Source organism: Pteropus medius, unplaced genomic scaffold (genome assembly GCF_902729225.1).
Source record: "Pteropus medius unplaced genomic scaffold, Ma_sr-lr_union100, whole genome shotgun sequence".
NCBI classification, from domain to species: Eukaryota; Metazoa; Chordata; class Mammalia; order Chiroptera; family Pteropodidae; genus Pteropus; species Pteropus medius.
Genome location: NW_024342644.1, coordinates 6,764,499 through 6,779,286, shown reverse-complemented (window position 1 = coordinate 6,779,286; position 14,788 = coordinate 6,764,499). Strand labels below are relative to the sequence as shown.

Below are 14,788 nucleotides of genomic sequence, written 5' to 3'. Positions count from 1 at the left end.
TCAAAGAAGAGGAATCAAACTCATGGATGGAGGAGAAGGATGTCATTGTTTCCACTATCTCTCCTTTTACCATCTTTTTTTATTTCACACAAGTCATTCTATTATCTGTTCAAAACGGTTAAATAAACAGAACCCCACTTACTTGCAATTTTAGATTTTACTTCTGAAAATCTGAAAGATAAAGACCAATGATAAAGTTCATTAGTTGTAACAAACATACCATAGTAATGTAAAATATTAATAAAATGGTAACCTGGGTTTTGGGATATATGGGCACCCTCTGTACTAAAAGTCATCATAAAAAAGAGGAAAAAAAAGACAAAGCCAGAAGGGAGAGAGTACTGACAAAAAGTATGCTAGGTAACAAAACTGAAATTGGGCAATTCAGATGGGGAAGGTGGTTCTCATTCATGAAATTCACATTGAAAAAGCAATTTCCTTGTTAAAAAAGGAGGAATTACATGAGGCATTAATAATCCAGCCAGACCCAACACTGAGTTACTGTCCCTACTCGTATTCACTCGCATTTTAAATTCACCTGATATTTGCCTATTCCCCTCCCTCACTGCCCCCGCCCCTGCACCGGGATTTTTTCATATAAAGTTCCATTACTATTATTTAAAATAAAAACAATGATAAAAAGTATATGCAAATGAGTTATTTTAAAACTTGAAGTCACAAAAAAAACTCAGTAATGTGCCCAGCAGAGTAATCAATCTTTGCAAATTCAGAAACTTAAACATTAAACATAATCATATACTAGAATTTTTTCAAATCTTAATTATCAAGGGGAATGCACATCATGGAAAATGAATGTTGAAAGATCCTATGCAACTATTTGAAGAGAGAGAAAAGTGGCTGGCAAAAAGATGTTAAAGACAGATTAAGAAAGTAATAAAAATTTAGAGTTATACAAAATTGATATGTTGTCATGTCCCTAATGACAGGAATACATTCTGAAAAACGCAGCATTAAGTGATTTGTCATTGTGTAAACATCATAGAGTATACTTACATGCACTTAGATGGTATAGCCTAATATACACCCAGGCTATATAGTACATAGCCTATTGCTACTAGGCTACAAGTCTGTACAACATGTTACAAAATTGCAGAAGAGAAAAATGATGTAATCAAAATACCCGGTAAACACAAGATGATATACTGTTTTATGGCAATCATTTTTTATAAGTAGAAAGACTATATCTAAAATAACAATAGAAAGTACCGTATAGTAAATACATAAACCAGTAACAGTTGTTTATTATCATTATCAAATATTATACAGTATATATAACTGTATGTTCTATACTTTCATAGGACTGGCAGCACAGGTTTGTTTACACCAGCATCAATGCATTGAGAAATGCATCGTGCTACAACATTACAACAGCTATGAGATCACTAGGCAATAGGAATTTCTCAACTCCATGACAATCTCATGAGACCACCATGGTATATGTGGGTCCCTGGATGACCAAAACGACGTGCAGGGCATGACCGTACCAAAATTATGGAAGATCACAAAGTGCTTGTAAGGCCATATTGATCTTTGCAAAAAACTTAAATCTGATTAGGATATACATTCAATTCCAAGGCTTGTTAGAGAGGCTAAAATAAAACTGTAAGAGGTATGTAGTTGTGAAGTGGAAGAAGATGAGTATATGCATGTGTGTTTTGTAGAAGAATAAGATGGAGAGAAGGGTAGGAGATGTAGCCAACAATTATGCACCTATTGTGAGCCACACATTTTACCCATTTAAGTAAATGGTCCAACTATGAAATGAGATAAAGCTAAAGAGAGATTTTTGTGGGTGACTTTAAAAGGAATTACTCATAATGCTGGGCAAGTATGTGATTATTAACAATAGCTAAATGACAGATGATCATTACTGCTAATCCTTTATGATGACACAGAGTTGAGAGTAAAATAAAATATATTTTGGGGGTAGGAAATTCACTATGTTTGAGATATAGTGGTCAGGCTTTAAGTATAGCAATATACTTATATTCTACCTATAACAGAATCATCAAGTATTACCAAAATAACAGATATATTGTCTGTTATACAGGAAGACATAGTTCAGATATTCACATGGAGAACTATTACCAAAATTTTATTAAAGTGTCTGACAGTCTATGGAGTAAAAGAAATCATGAAAAAATTTCCTTCTCAGTAAAGTTTCTTTTAGGATAAAACCATTAATACCTGACTCAGTAATACCCCTAGAACCCTGCATCTAAAGTAGAGGTTCTTAACCTGAAGTCCCTAGGGAGGAGTCTGAAGATAGGCTAAAGAGTCTAAAACTCCATAAAACTGTATACAGCAATCTGTGTGTATCTAAATTTTTTGAAGAAACTTTCTAGCTTTCGTCAGCTTTTCAAAGGTCCCTAAGATCCCCCAAAACTTAAGAACTCTCGTCTGGAGATAGGAAAAAGCAGCTGAATGGCCCCATGTTTAAACTCTCCCTGTCCCTTCACACGCTGGTTATCAAAGTCCAAAATATGAAAATTCAAAGTCTCACTTTAGTCAATTTTAAAATTCTCCATCGATTTTTTTTTTAGAAGGAAAACAAAAGATTGAAATTACTTCAAGGTATATTACTAAATTTATATATTAAAAGACCACATTTTTCAATCAACTATTACATACTATACTTTGTACAAAGAAGGTACTCAATAAATTCTTGTTAATGAGCAAATTCATATAGGGAAAAATACAATTTTATTCTATAAATTATACCATTCATCCAAATTAGCTCTTCAGAAACAAACTTGCCTGTCAAAAGGTAACTCCTGGGCGATTAGGTGCAACTTCTGAATGATGTCTGCTGCCTCCTTTATCTATTGAAAAATAAAAGCAATAATTTTTTTAAAACTCTTACGTATACCAAAAAAATAATTTTATAATTGAAAATAGTAACATTCCCCTATGTATGCCTACAGATCCTAACCCCCAAAATTTTCTTTTAAAATCCACAACAAATAAAACTTTGTGGGTAACCGGAATATATTTGGGGTATCACCTATGAGTCAGTAAAATATAAACACCTGTTTTTTTGGCACAGAAATATTATGATTTTATAATGCCACAATCCCTTCCCAATGAGACCTGCTGTTTGTTTACTCTAAAACAACACAACTTATTGCTTGCTGAAAGCAGAACTGTACGTTTCTTCTGAGTTTATGAACCCAAAACAGATAAAATTTATGAAAATAATTCAGGTCATACTGTTACATATATCCCACTTTAAGCTAAGTGAATAAAATAACAAAAATGTCACTTCAGCTTATCAGTGATTTAAGTCGCACCACCCCCTCATCCAATGGAATGTAACTATTCAAAAACTATAAAAATCCTGTTAAAATTAAAAGTCAATTATAAAATAGAAATACTCATTAACAGTTACCCCAGTATTTTTAAGCCATACATAATTTCATAAACAAAAACGCCAAGCAACCCAATTAAAAATTTGAATATAAACACTTCATCAACAATCTGTAGGTAAGTGCACTAATTTACATTTCACAATAAAAACTTTTAATAAGTTAGCTACTCAGTAATTTGAAGTCTGACTCTGAAAAGTAATAATTGTAGTTTGTAATTTAGGACATTGCTATTAAAAAGCTGCAATTTGCTTTTATCTTTCTAACAGTACTCACCTTTTCAGAATTTGTAAAAACATCAGATTTCAATTCTCCATCAAGAAACTCATTAAAGTATTTCATCAATTTCTGAGCCTCTACTGCCCGTTGTCTGGGTGTGTTTACCCCTTCCAACTGGTCTCCAAGGTGACAGACCTTGGTTGCTACATAGCTGATGTGCTCATCTAGTTCCTGGAAATGTTGGAAGGCAACCTAAAAAAATGTGCATAGGTATAAAATACAACAACAGAATCCAGTTTATAAGTTAATTCATATAAAAACTAAACCAATTCATCACTACTCTCAAACTTAGGTAACTAAAGATAATAAAGAAGTTATACATGAGAGGATCTGAAAAAACAATTCATGCCCATTAAATAACCACACAATCTGAAAACTTAACAGAGTTGCAAACTTTTATACTTTTAACTATTAAAATCATCATATTTTATCATGAATATATTTCCTAACCAACCAAACAGCAAGGCTGCTTACCATTCATCCTGTTTAACAAAGTTCCCAGTACTATTTACTCCTAAATAATGATTCTGAAAACAATGAACTAAGCATCAAAGGGACCAATCATCTGAACAACTCACTTGTTACTATACTAAAATGGGCCAAAAATATGTCAGAAGACACCAATTAAAAAGAATATTTAACAATCATTTATTTAGAATATTTAACAATCATTTATTTAAAATATTTAAAGAGCAATGCTAGTACTATAAATAAGGTAAAATGGTTTTTGACCAGTTTTGAAAACAGAAAAGATCACAACAATTATTCTACTGAGGCAAAAGTACATTACTTCCTAGAATATCCCTTTTCCCAGGATATACCGATTATCCTATGGTAGATGAAAATTATATGCCATGAATGCTTTAGAACTAACTGCCAATAACAAAATTGCAGATAATTCAGTTTGGTACTTTTGTTCTAACCTTAAATTGAGGGGGTAAAGCTGAAAACAGTTACTAACAACGTTCTCTATTACCAGACACTATTCTAAGCATATTACATGGATTTACTTATTTATTCCTTACAACCACCTATTTTATATGCAGATAAAAAAACTGAGGCACAAAAAGGCTGAGTTGCTTGAGATTACACAGCTAATATCTGGCAGAGCAGATTGGATCCAGAGCTTGTTAGATTAACTATTAATACTATTTTATTACCATCAAGAGAAATCTGCATTGGAAGTATTTGGAATCTATCACCTCAACTACTTAAAAACACATCTTCCATCTTATGTAAATTATTGACTTCTTTATTAAATATTTTCTCACAGCCATATATGCTTAAGTGAAAGAATCTAAAGGAATCTAAATAAATGAAATCTGAGCAGAAATCAGTTTGCTAATCCCTAGCACTACAGAATAGCCCCCGGGAGGCAGTAGAACTAAACAACATTCCTCAAACTTATAGATGTGATAAAGAACAATCTAGTTCCAGATCAGGCCCAGGCTATGAAAGGGGTTCGGAGATTCTAGATTAAATCTAGGGCCTAAGAATGGTTAAGAAGCTTGGCCTACTTAGCCCCGGGGCTAATGATCTGATTTTATTCGAGAATGGACAGAGGAAGAATTCTGCATCTGCTTTTCCCACAGTTACACTAGAATTCTCATTGGGGCACAAACCTCATGACTTTTGTCAAACTTCCCAGACTGGTTTCCTCTAGGGAAAAACCTAATCTAGATAATAGCTGGTCTGGTATTACTTTGTTTTATGATTGAGAATGCAAATGACTACCTAAATATCTAGTCTAATAATGAGACCCTAAAGATACAGGTTTGCTGAAGCATCATTTTTGAAGGCTTGCACTGTTAAGAGGGGAAGCAAGGACCACACTGTACGGGATACCACCCCATCCTAAGAAGGAAGTACTGTGATCTCAAACCAACATTCAGTGCCAAGATAGTCTGATAACAATTCATTAACATTTATCCCATGTCAATTAAGAGAAACCTCAATAGTTACTATCATTTGACTAGACTTTTATGAAGAACTTAAAAATGGAAGGAAATAAAAATATTATAGCCTATTGTAAACTATTCATTGCTTAGCTAAATATTTACCTGATTACTTTTCTGGAGCTCTTGTACCTTCTTGGCAAATTCCTTGGCTTCTTTTTGACACTGCTGCTCTAGTTTCTCTACTTTCCTTTGAATCCTTTCATCCATTATCTGCAGTTCTTGAATATGATTTACAAATTCTTCTAATAATCTAATAGAAATGAGAATGTGTATCAATCCATCTATAATTAATTTTAGGAACTAACCAGTTCCCTTATAATTGTAAATAAGGTATTAATAAGCATTTCTTGAACTAAGGATGATCATGTTAATCTTCTCTATGGCATCTTGTTAAGGATTATCTCTGATATAAATGAAAAACCTCACCTGGAATCTCCATTCACCAAAACAGAAACCAATTTCAAATAAACAGTCAAAGGTAAATAAATGTACTACATAAAAATAATATTGTGCATTCTAGGGTACAGTGACTGTTCCCTCAATTTACGACTATACTTAAAACAACATATTCAACATGTTTTTATTTTAAAGGTATTACCAACACTTTCTTATCATAAATTGGAGAAAATATTAAATTCTTATAACGAAATCCCTTCCCTCATTCCAGTTAAAGTCCTCCACTAAAAGAAAAGGAAAAAGAAAAAAAAAAAATCAATCCCAAACTTCTGATGCTTGTGTCTTTTAATGACCAACTGTTAACCGAAATCTTTTTACATGAACATTCAGAAGAATTCCAACAGTCACATCTATTGTAAACACAAATTTGTACTAGATTAGGTCTATGAAAAAAAAAATTTTACTTCACCTTTTAGGATCAAAGGCTTCAGATCCTCCTCTAGAGCCTCCTCCTGGGGTTCTCCATACAAGACGTTCAATATACTCATCTGCCACAAAAGGCTCCTAGTTTATAAAATAATGTTCTTTAAAAAAGTTTCATAGAATATAACAATACCACTTACAAAAGTGAAACAGGTTCTACTATGTGAGAACTTAAAATGAAACTAAATTACTAATACCAGTTAAAACATTCTAATGGAAAAGTGAACAAAGGACACAAACAATTTATAGAAATACAAATGGTCAAGAAACAGGAAAAATATGCAACTTCATGAGTAATCGAATAAAATCAAATTATCACTTTTTTATCTCACAAAGTGAAAAAGTTTTTTTAGTTATAATATGTAACGCAAGAGAGGTAAGCTGAAATTCACATTTATATTATTGTTGGAAATGTTAACAGGTACAATATTTATGGAGGGCAATAGGAAATACTTTGGTAACATCAATAGTATTACAAATGCTCTTATCCTTTAACCCAAGAATTCTACATTTAAAATTTTATACTTTTGAATTGTACACTTGAAACATTGGATTTCATTAATGAATGTCACTAAAATAAAAATAATAAGTAAATAAATAAAAATAAAATGTTAAGAAAAGCAGATATGAACACAAAAATTTTTGCAGAATGTTCACTATTACATACAATATTGAAAATTTGCATAAATATTCAACAATCATTATTGAAAACTTGGGCAAACTTATAGGATGAAAAATTATGTTTCTATTAAATCATATTATAAAAAAATCTAATGGCATGATAAAATGCTCACATATATCATCTCAGGAAAAAGGATATAAAGTTTTCTAAGTTTTCTCAGGAAAAAAGCATTAATTACAAAACAAAAGAATATAAGAGTAGAAGGACCAATCAATAAAATAAACATTCAAATGTTCACCATCAGCTGGTAATGCATTTTTTAGAGTAGTAAGTATTAATTTACATATTTCTCATACTACCCTCTTTCATGCAAATGAATAATGTATATTTGCTCCCACTTTAGTAGGTAACCTAAGCTGGTAGCATTTGCTAGTGCTTCTAGTTTGAATTGTTATATCTGTAAAATTTTCCATGTATTAATCATTCTTTAAAAACATTTTCATTGATAAACATTCGCTTATAAATAAAACTTCTAGTGCCAAGTATGTTGTTAGGCTTTGGAACAAAAAGATGTGTAAAATACAAACTGTACCTCCAAAAACCCATAGTCTAATAGAAAAAAATAAAAAATGCAATAGTATGTGATAAGTAAAATTAAAAATGGATGCACAAACTTCAGTTTTAAAATTGCTGAGTGAACTGTCAACTCAGTAAGTAGATGGAGGATGGAAATGGGATATTTATTATTTCAGCGAATGTTTACTGAGCACCTACTATGTGTTGGGCAATGTGGTAGGCACCAAGAATACAGATGTAAATTTAATAGGTAGGGTCCCTGAAAGGTCTCACAGATATGATCTTCTAAGTAAGGATGCCAACATTAAACAAACAACTAATTACGATTGTAATAACTGTGAAGGAAAAAAAAACCTGGATGCTCTAAGTGTGTATATCAGAAACAGAGATGATCGAAGATGGTGAGGGATAGAAAAAGAATAGCAAGAAGCAGGTATAGCAACAAGCAAACTCTGAGAACGTGATACATTAGATGAGACCTAAAGAATGAAGAAAAATCAGCCAGACAAAAATGGAATGAATAGTTTTCTAGACCCTAGGGAAAGAGACAATAGAGCTTAACCCATCAGAGGACTGAGAATTAAGCATAGACTAGATCACAAGAATCCAGAGAGAGGTGATAATTAAGACCAATGAATGATAACCTTGTACTTTTTATCATCATTGCTATCATCATAATGGCACTTGGTCTGTACAATAAGGGTTATTATAGTAGGAAAGTGCAAATAGAAGTCTCTGAAAATGCCCGCTCTCTACTCAGTATAATAAATCAAATGGAATGGCAAAAATCAGTGCTATTCTTAAAGCTCTAAAGCAAGGATCAGCAAATTTTTTCTTAAAGGGCAGACGGTAAATATTTTAGGCTTGCAGGCCATACAGTCTGTTACAACCATTCCACTGTAACACTATAGTACCAATGTAGCCATAGATAATATGTAAACAAATGGGCATAGCCATGTATCAATAAAACTTTAAAAACCATTTTAAAGTTTAGGCTGTAAGTTTGCTGACTCCTGATCCAAAGGATCTTATAAAACCAAATAAATCTCAAGAACTTGCTTTTCTAATACTCAACCTTGCTACGAATGAGTTTACAATGAAAAAAAAGATAGCCAAATTAATAATTTCTAAGACCTCCAAATGACCAAGTCCTTCCAAGAGGATTCTGAAAGATACTTGTAAACAATTTTCTTCCAAAATCTTTCAGAATTTCCTGAACTTGACAAAGGTATATCTTCACCTTCTATTTTACTACAGTAATTAAAAGCAAAAACTGCCAAAACAAAAACAAAAATCTAAGAAGTATGCACTGCAGACTAAGATACTATCATATTAAATCCAACTTTACATAATTGGTTACTATGTTTCTCTGTTAAACTGATTTCATTTCATACTCTTTACAAATGCTACCAATTGTAAGAAAAACATGAGGTTTGTAGTCATTTCTATTAAAAATTAAGACATCAAGCCCTTGGATAGGAACAAAAATCCCTAATTTAACATTGTCTTTGAGAAAATACAACTAAACTTTTATATTTTTTATAGCATCTTTCTCAAAAATACAATGCGTTACAACCATCCGTATCTGCCTCTCCACTCTGCTCTCCCAAAAAAGTCATGTTAGCTCCCTTCAGGATGGCCTATAAAGCCTTCTCAAAGCTTCCCCCAAACTGCCTCTGTGGTCTCAACATCTTGTTAGAAGCCACCACTCCCACACCTAAAACATGCACACGTTTTGAGAAGATCCTAACTCTTCTCAATATTTCCTGAACGTACCTCAACTTACAAATTGGAGTCATCTTCTATCTCTGCCTTGGAATGAGCTTCTCCTGAAAAGTTTCTACTCATTTATCGACACCTAATTTATATGTATTACTATATGAAAACTTCCCTGGAAGATATCCTGTATTCCTACTGCACTATATTATCTGTTAATGAATTTCTCCCTGTAATCTCGTGATATGAGAAATATATTTTGGTCTTTGTACTCAGCTTCTGGCCATAGCTCCTAAAATCTTTGCAATTTCCTAAGTGATAAAGATGCTAGGAGCATCTCTTATTCTAATATTTGGTCTTTAATCCTGGTTCCTGACATAGAGCTCCTAATCTCCTAGAGTTTCCTGAATGATATGAGTCTTTCATTCTACTGAAGCAACTCTTGGTGGGCTCCTGGATGGGGGCTCCTCACCAGAGAGATCATGATTAGAAGACTGGAACTTTCAGCCCCAACCCCTATACTCTAGGGAAGGGAGAAGAGGTAGAGATTGAGTTAATAATCAATTATTCTTACATGATGAAGCGTCCAGATAAATCCTTAAAGTACGGGGTTCAGAGAGCTTCCGAGTTGCTGAATACATCAAGATATTGGGAGGGTGGCACACCTAGAGAGGGCATGGAAGCATTGCACTCCTTCCCCCATACCTTCCCCTGTGCGTCTCTTCCAGTTGTTCCTGAGTTGTACTCTTTTATAATAAATCAATAATCTAGTTAGTAAACTGTTTCCCTGAGGTCTGTGATCCATCTTATAAATTATTAAATCTGAAGAGAGGGTCATGAGAACTTCCAAATTTATAGCTAGTTAGTCAAAAGCACAGGTGACAACCTGGACTGCAATAGATACATGAAGTGGGCTGTCTTGTGGGATTGAGCCCTTAACTTGTGGGATCTGATGCTAACTCCAGGTAGAGTATGCCAAAATTGAATTGTAGGATACCCAGTTGTTGTCTGCTGGAAAACTGAATTGTTGTGAGAAAAATCCCTACACATCTGGTGTAAGAGGTATGAGGTGAGAGGAGAAAGAGTTCTTTTCCTTTCACTCCCCCAATTAGATTTTTAACTCAAAACATCTTTTAACTCCAGTATCAGGAGTGACTTCTGGCCTAGGGTAGGTAAGGTACTCAATAAAATGTTTGCTAAATGAATACATTTTCTCGCATACGTTACACTGTAATTGGTAGACAGGTTCCACAAACATTTATTTCAGCTAATATGGCTGAAACAAGTAGCATTTCAGCACCTTAAAGGTAAGGAGTTATCCTTACTTGTATATTTCATGTTCAGTAATATATATTTAGCTAGTTAAATGAACAAGTGACCTTTTTCATTAAGTCTGTTTAAAGAGCTTTTGTTATTTAGTTTGAAAATCTGAGCGACATAACCAAGTTTGTGTGTGAAAGTGTTCTTGGCTATTCAATTTCTAATCTGGAAGTCAAACAGCCATTGTCACCATAGTCAAATTACATGACCTCAAATACTATTATCAAAGCACTTAAAAAAACCAAATTCCCAATCCTGGCATTTAGGACCTCCACAATTAAACCCCAATTTATCCTGCATGCTACTCCTTTTCTTCATGCATGCTACACACCAGCCAAAATGAACACTTCTCTTTTCTCCAGGGGCTACACTTACCTCTTTATGTCTTGGCTTTTACTGTCTGCTTTATTAGAAAGTCCCCTTACCTAGTTCCACAAACTCAAACTCAAATCTAATTTATTCTTTGTATATCATTCAAATAACATCTCCTGATCCTTTTGCACTTCTAGAGGTAATCCACCATCCTCTAAACTACAATAGCACTTTATCTAGATCTGACACCATTTATAACTTTATTCCAAGAGTATGTAGTTATATATCTATTTTCTCTCCCTCTATTTAACAGTAAGGGCAGGTTCCATGTATAATTCAACATTTTCCAAAGTATGTTAAATGAAATTGACAAAATTAATAAGCACTAGAAAAGTTTCATTGTCTAAAATATTTGGGAAATGAACTCAGAATCTTTAACATGCTAAGGTATATTGGAAATCTCTAACGAAACAAAGTGTGCACATTGCCAAAATTTATTTGGCCTCTGAACCATTGGGGTTATTTGCAGTACATCTCATAAGATTAATATTTTTATGGCATGCCCTTTGGGACATGCAGCCTAATTAATCTTGGCACCTTATCTTGAATTTAATAGGTACTCAGCAAATATTTGTTGAATGAATGGGTAATGGACTCTAGTTCTCAAAAAACTCTCCTATTAAAGTAACTTGCCCAGGGAGAAGAGAAGACTACAGAAGAATAACAGGAGAGAAAAGTAGTAAATGAGAAAGGAGTACAATGTCTTCAGTAGTGCAGCAAGAGAAGACAGGAATATTTGCAACAACAGAAAAAGAATTTACTATTCCAGCCATTTTTTATATGTAGAGGAATAATTAATCCAAACTACGTAAGAATTCCTGTTTAGTATGTCCATCCTGAGGTGATTATTTAGAAACACTGCACATAGGTCCTTTCAGAAAGCTTTGTCAACAAGGGTTGAAACTAAAGGTATTCTGGTCAATTTCCAGGATACTCAATATTAAAATAGCTGCATCTACTACTAATCATTTCTGTAAACTGAAGAAATATCCTATAGTTTGATTTTGTTGTATGAAGGTGTTCATGTTAAGAAAATGGAAATCTTACGAGACCAATAACAAGATTTTAAAAGAAACAAAGTTAACACATGAAATTTCATGGGTTCAAAACATAATTTTGTATTGCTTTGACCTCATTCAATGTGGAAAAATGAAAGCACAATTCAACTTAATAGTGCTTTAAAACCAGGATGCATAAAAACAAAATATCCTTGACTACATCCTGACCTCTATTTCCCACAGTTCTCCAGCTGGGACTAAGAAAGGGAAGCAAGAGAAAAAGACACTCCCTGACTTGTCCTACAACCTAGATCCAATAGCAGTAGCAACAGGAAATAGCAACAATGACTGAGATTTGGTTTGTTTCCCCCACCCTTCCTTCTACCCTCTAAAGCAAAGAGACTAACTTTTCACTTAGGAACGAAAACTTATCCAAGAGTAGAGTCTATTGTAGGGCTGAAAAGATAAATATTTTTCTTAATCATAATATTCATATTTAATTGTAACTAGTAATGTGATATGCTTTTCATTTTGATAAGGCAACGAACTATATATGATCTGAAAAGAAAAAGTCTCATGAGTTAAGATCCATAAGCATGTTTAAAGTTGCTCTATGAACCCTCTGGCCACAGAACCAGTTGGTCTCTGTCGTCACTGGTCAGTAAGTGAATATTACTGGTTATCACATAACTAGAGTCATTGAGACCCTAGAAAGTAAAAAATATATATTTCTCTACCTCCTCCCCTTCCTCCCTGGAGGGGAACAGAAATCAAACACATTTTCAAATAAGTTATGTGAACTCATGTGGTTAAACATGTAAGAAAAATAGACGTAGCATGGTCTGAAACACAATTGGGAATGTCAAGCAGAATTCATTAACTCAAAGATTAATACCTTATGAATTGTATGACGAAATAACAGTTTTCTATTAATACCGAGCTGGTCAAGTATTTCATTAAGTAAATTAAAGATCTCAACTTCATAAATAGTGTTCTACCTTTATAAAATGTAAAAAATAAAACAAAGAACTACATACAGAACTTTAGTATCTTGCCCCAAAACACACAGTAAACCTTTTAGCAAAAGGAATGTCTCCCTGCTCTTGTTGATAAACAGATGACACAATTTTGGAATTAGATAGCTAATGTAATGTATGTCCCAACCCTTAAATCTGATGAAATCCAATTAATATTTCCAAATTCTTTCTTGTACTTATAACCCTTCACTCGAAAATAACTATTTTACTACAATTTAACAATGGCATATGTTATTCCTCCATCAAAAGTATTACCTATCCAAAAGCTGACAAACTCAAAATACAGTAACAAACATGAAAAGTTCCCAATTGTTATGAAAACTGTGGCATTCAAATTTTAAGGCAAAAAAAAGCCAAACAAAAACAAAAAACCTACTGCATCACAAGCAGAAAAAAGATCCAGTTTTCACTCATAGAGAAATTCTCTATTGTTGACTGCATTCTTCTCAATTTTTATTTACACATTGTTAATCATTTGGAAGCACAAGCACACACTTAAAGGGTTTTCCTTCCTTTTTCTTCACATCTCCGTTTTCGTTTCTTTCAAAAAAGGAGATTCTTTATATGTTTCATTGTTTAGTGGTCCAATTAGAATTTTCCTATTATTTCAAACAACACAGCTTCTTACATGGAATTTCACTAAATTAAATTTTAAGTTTTAGAGACTCAAACTCTCAAGGAAACACATTAGAATGAATGCTCACTGTCTCACGAGTTAAGGATTCATTAGCTAGCAGTTAGGTGAGTTTTTTTTTTTTTAAATACACTTCAATTCGTTAAGATCTGAACATAAATGTTAATTTTTAGTTTTGCCACCCTTCAGCATGAAGGGTTAAGTAGGCCCGTATTGGTCTAAAAAATACTTCGGCCTTTTCAAATGTAAGGGTAAACTGACAGGCAGATAAGTGCTACTTCTCCACTTTACTAACGGAATGATTACTCAACAACCAGAAGCCCCCAAACGTCCCAATCTCAGGTGGCCCCGAGACTGAGTACCCAAGCGACAAGTCAGGGCTCGCCTAACTTGGAGCTCATGGCTCCTCTTTCCACGCCTGAGTCCGCCCTTCCCACCACTCACCCTGAGTACACTTTCCAACGCCCAAACCCCCCAGCCCTGCGGATATAACCGCCCCTCCTCCTTTTGGACTCGGGGATCCTTCCCCGCCCTCCCCACTTCACGCTCCGCCCGCGCTGACACCGGAGCCGCCACCCACCCCTTCTCTTCCACACCTTTCCACCGAGGGCTGCCCCCGGGCCGCGTGCGCACACCCGCTGCTCTGCCCGCCCTCCTCGTAGCCAGCACCTAGGGCCTGCCACTCCCTGAAGAGCCGCCGGGACCCACCTCGAAAAGCTCGGCCGTCGTAGCCATCCCGGCCGGCTGAGAGGCTCGCCTCGCACTGGACGCCGTCTCCTCTTCACATGCTGCGCCTCAGCGGCGCCGCGCACAGGTCTCTGCTCTGCTCGCCGGCTCCGGCTCCTGGCCGCCGCGGGCTCCCTGACTCCCCACAGAGCCCAGGCGGGGCGGAATAGCGGCCATGAAGCGAAGCCGCAGACGCCTGTCAGCTGCCTCTCGGCACCGCCCGCGCCGCTCCCATTGTCACCGCCTCGCACGCCGGAAGTGGAGCTGCGCGCGCCGGGTTGGCTG

At 34.9% G+C, this 14,788-nt stretch overlaps 1 protein-coding gene across 1 annotated transcript in view; it reads right to left on the bottom strand.

The window, feature by feature from the left end:
• The window catches only part of EXOC5 (exocyst complex component 5), a 36,382-nt gene extending 21,621 nt beyond the window's left edge, over nucleotides 1-14,761 (bottom strand). Inside the window, exons 1-6 of the mRNA XM_039866518.1 lie at nucleotides 14,486-14,761; nucleotides 6,489-6,583; nucleotides 5,726-5,873; nucleotides 3,663-3,857; nucleotides 2,779-2,843; nucleotides 143-171 (exon numbers count right to left, since the gene is read on the bottom strand). Coding sequence (XP_039722452.1) covers nucleotides 143-171; nucleotides 2,779-2,843; nucleotides 3,663-3,857; nucleotides 5,726-5,873; nucleotides 6,489-6,583; nucleotides 14,486-14,512 — 559 coding nt within the window. The 5' untranslated portion in view covers nucleotides 14,513-14,761. The remainder of the gene's footprint in view (nucleotides 1-142; nucleotides 172-2,778; nucleotides 2,844-3,662; nucleotides 3,858-5,725; nucleotides 5,874-6,488; nucleotides 6,584-14,485) is intronic.
• Nucleotides 14,762-14,788: the final 27 nt, after the last annotated feature.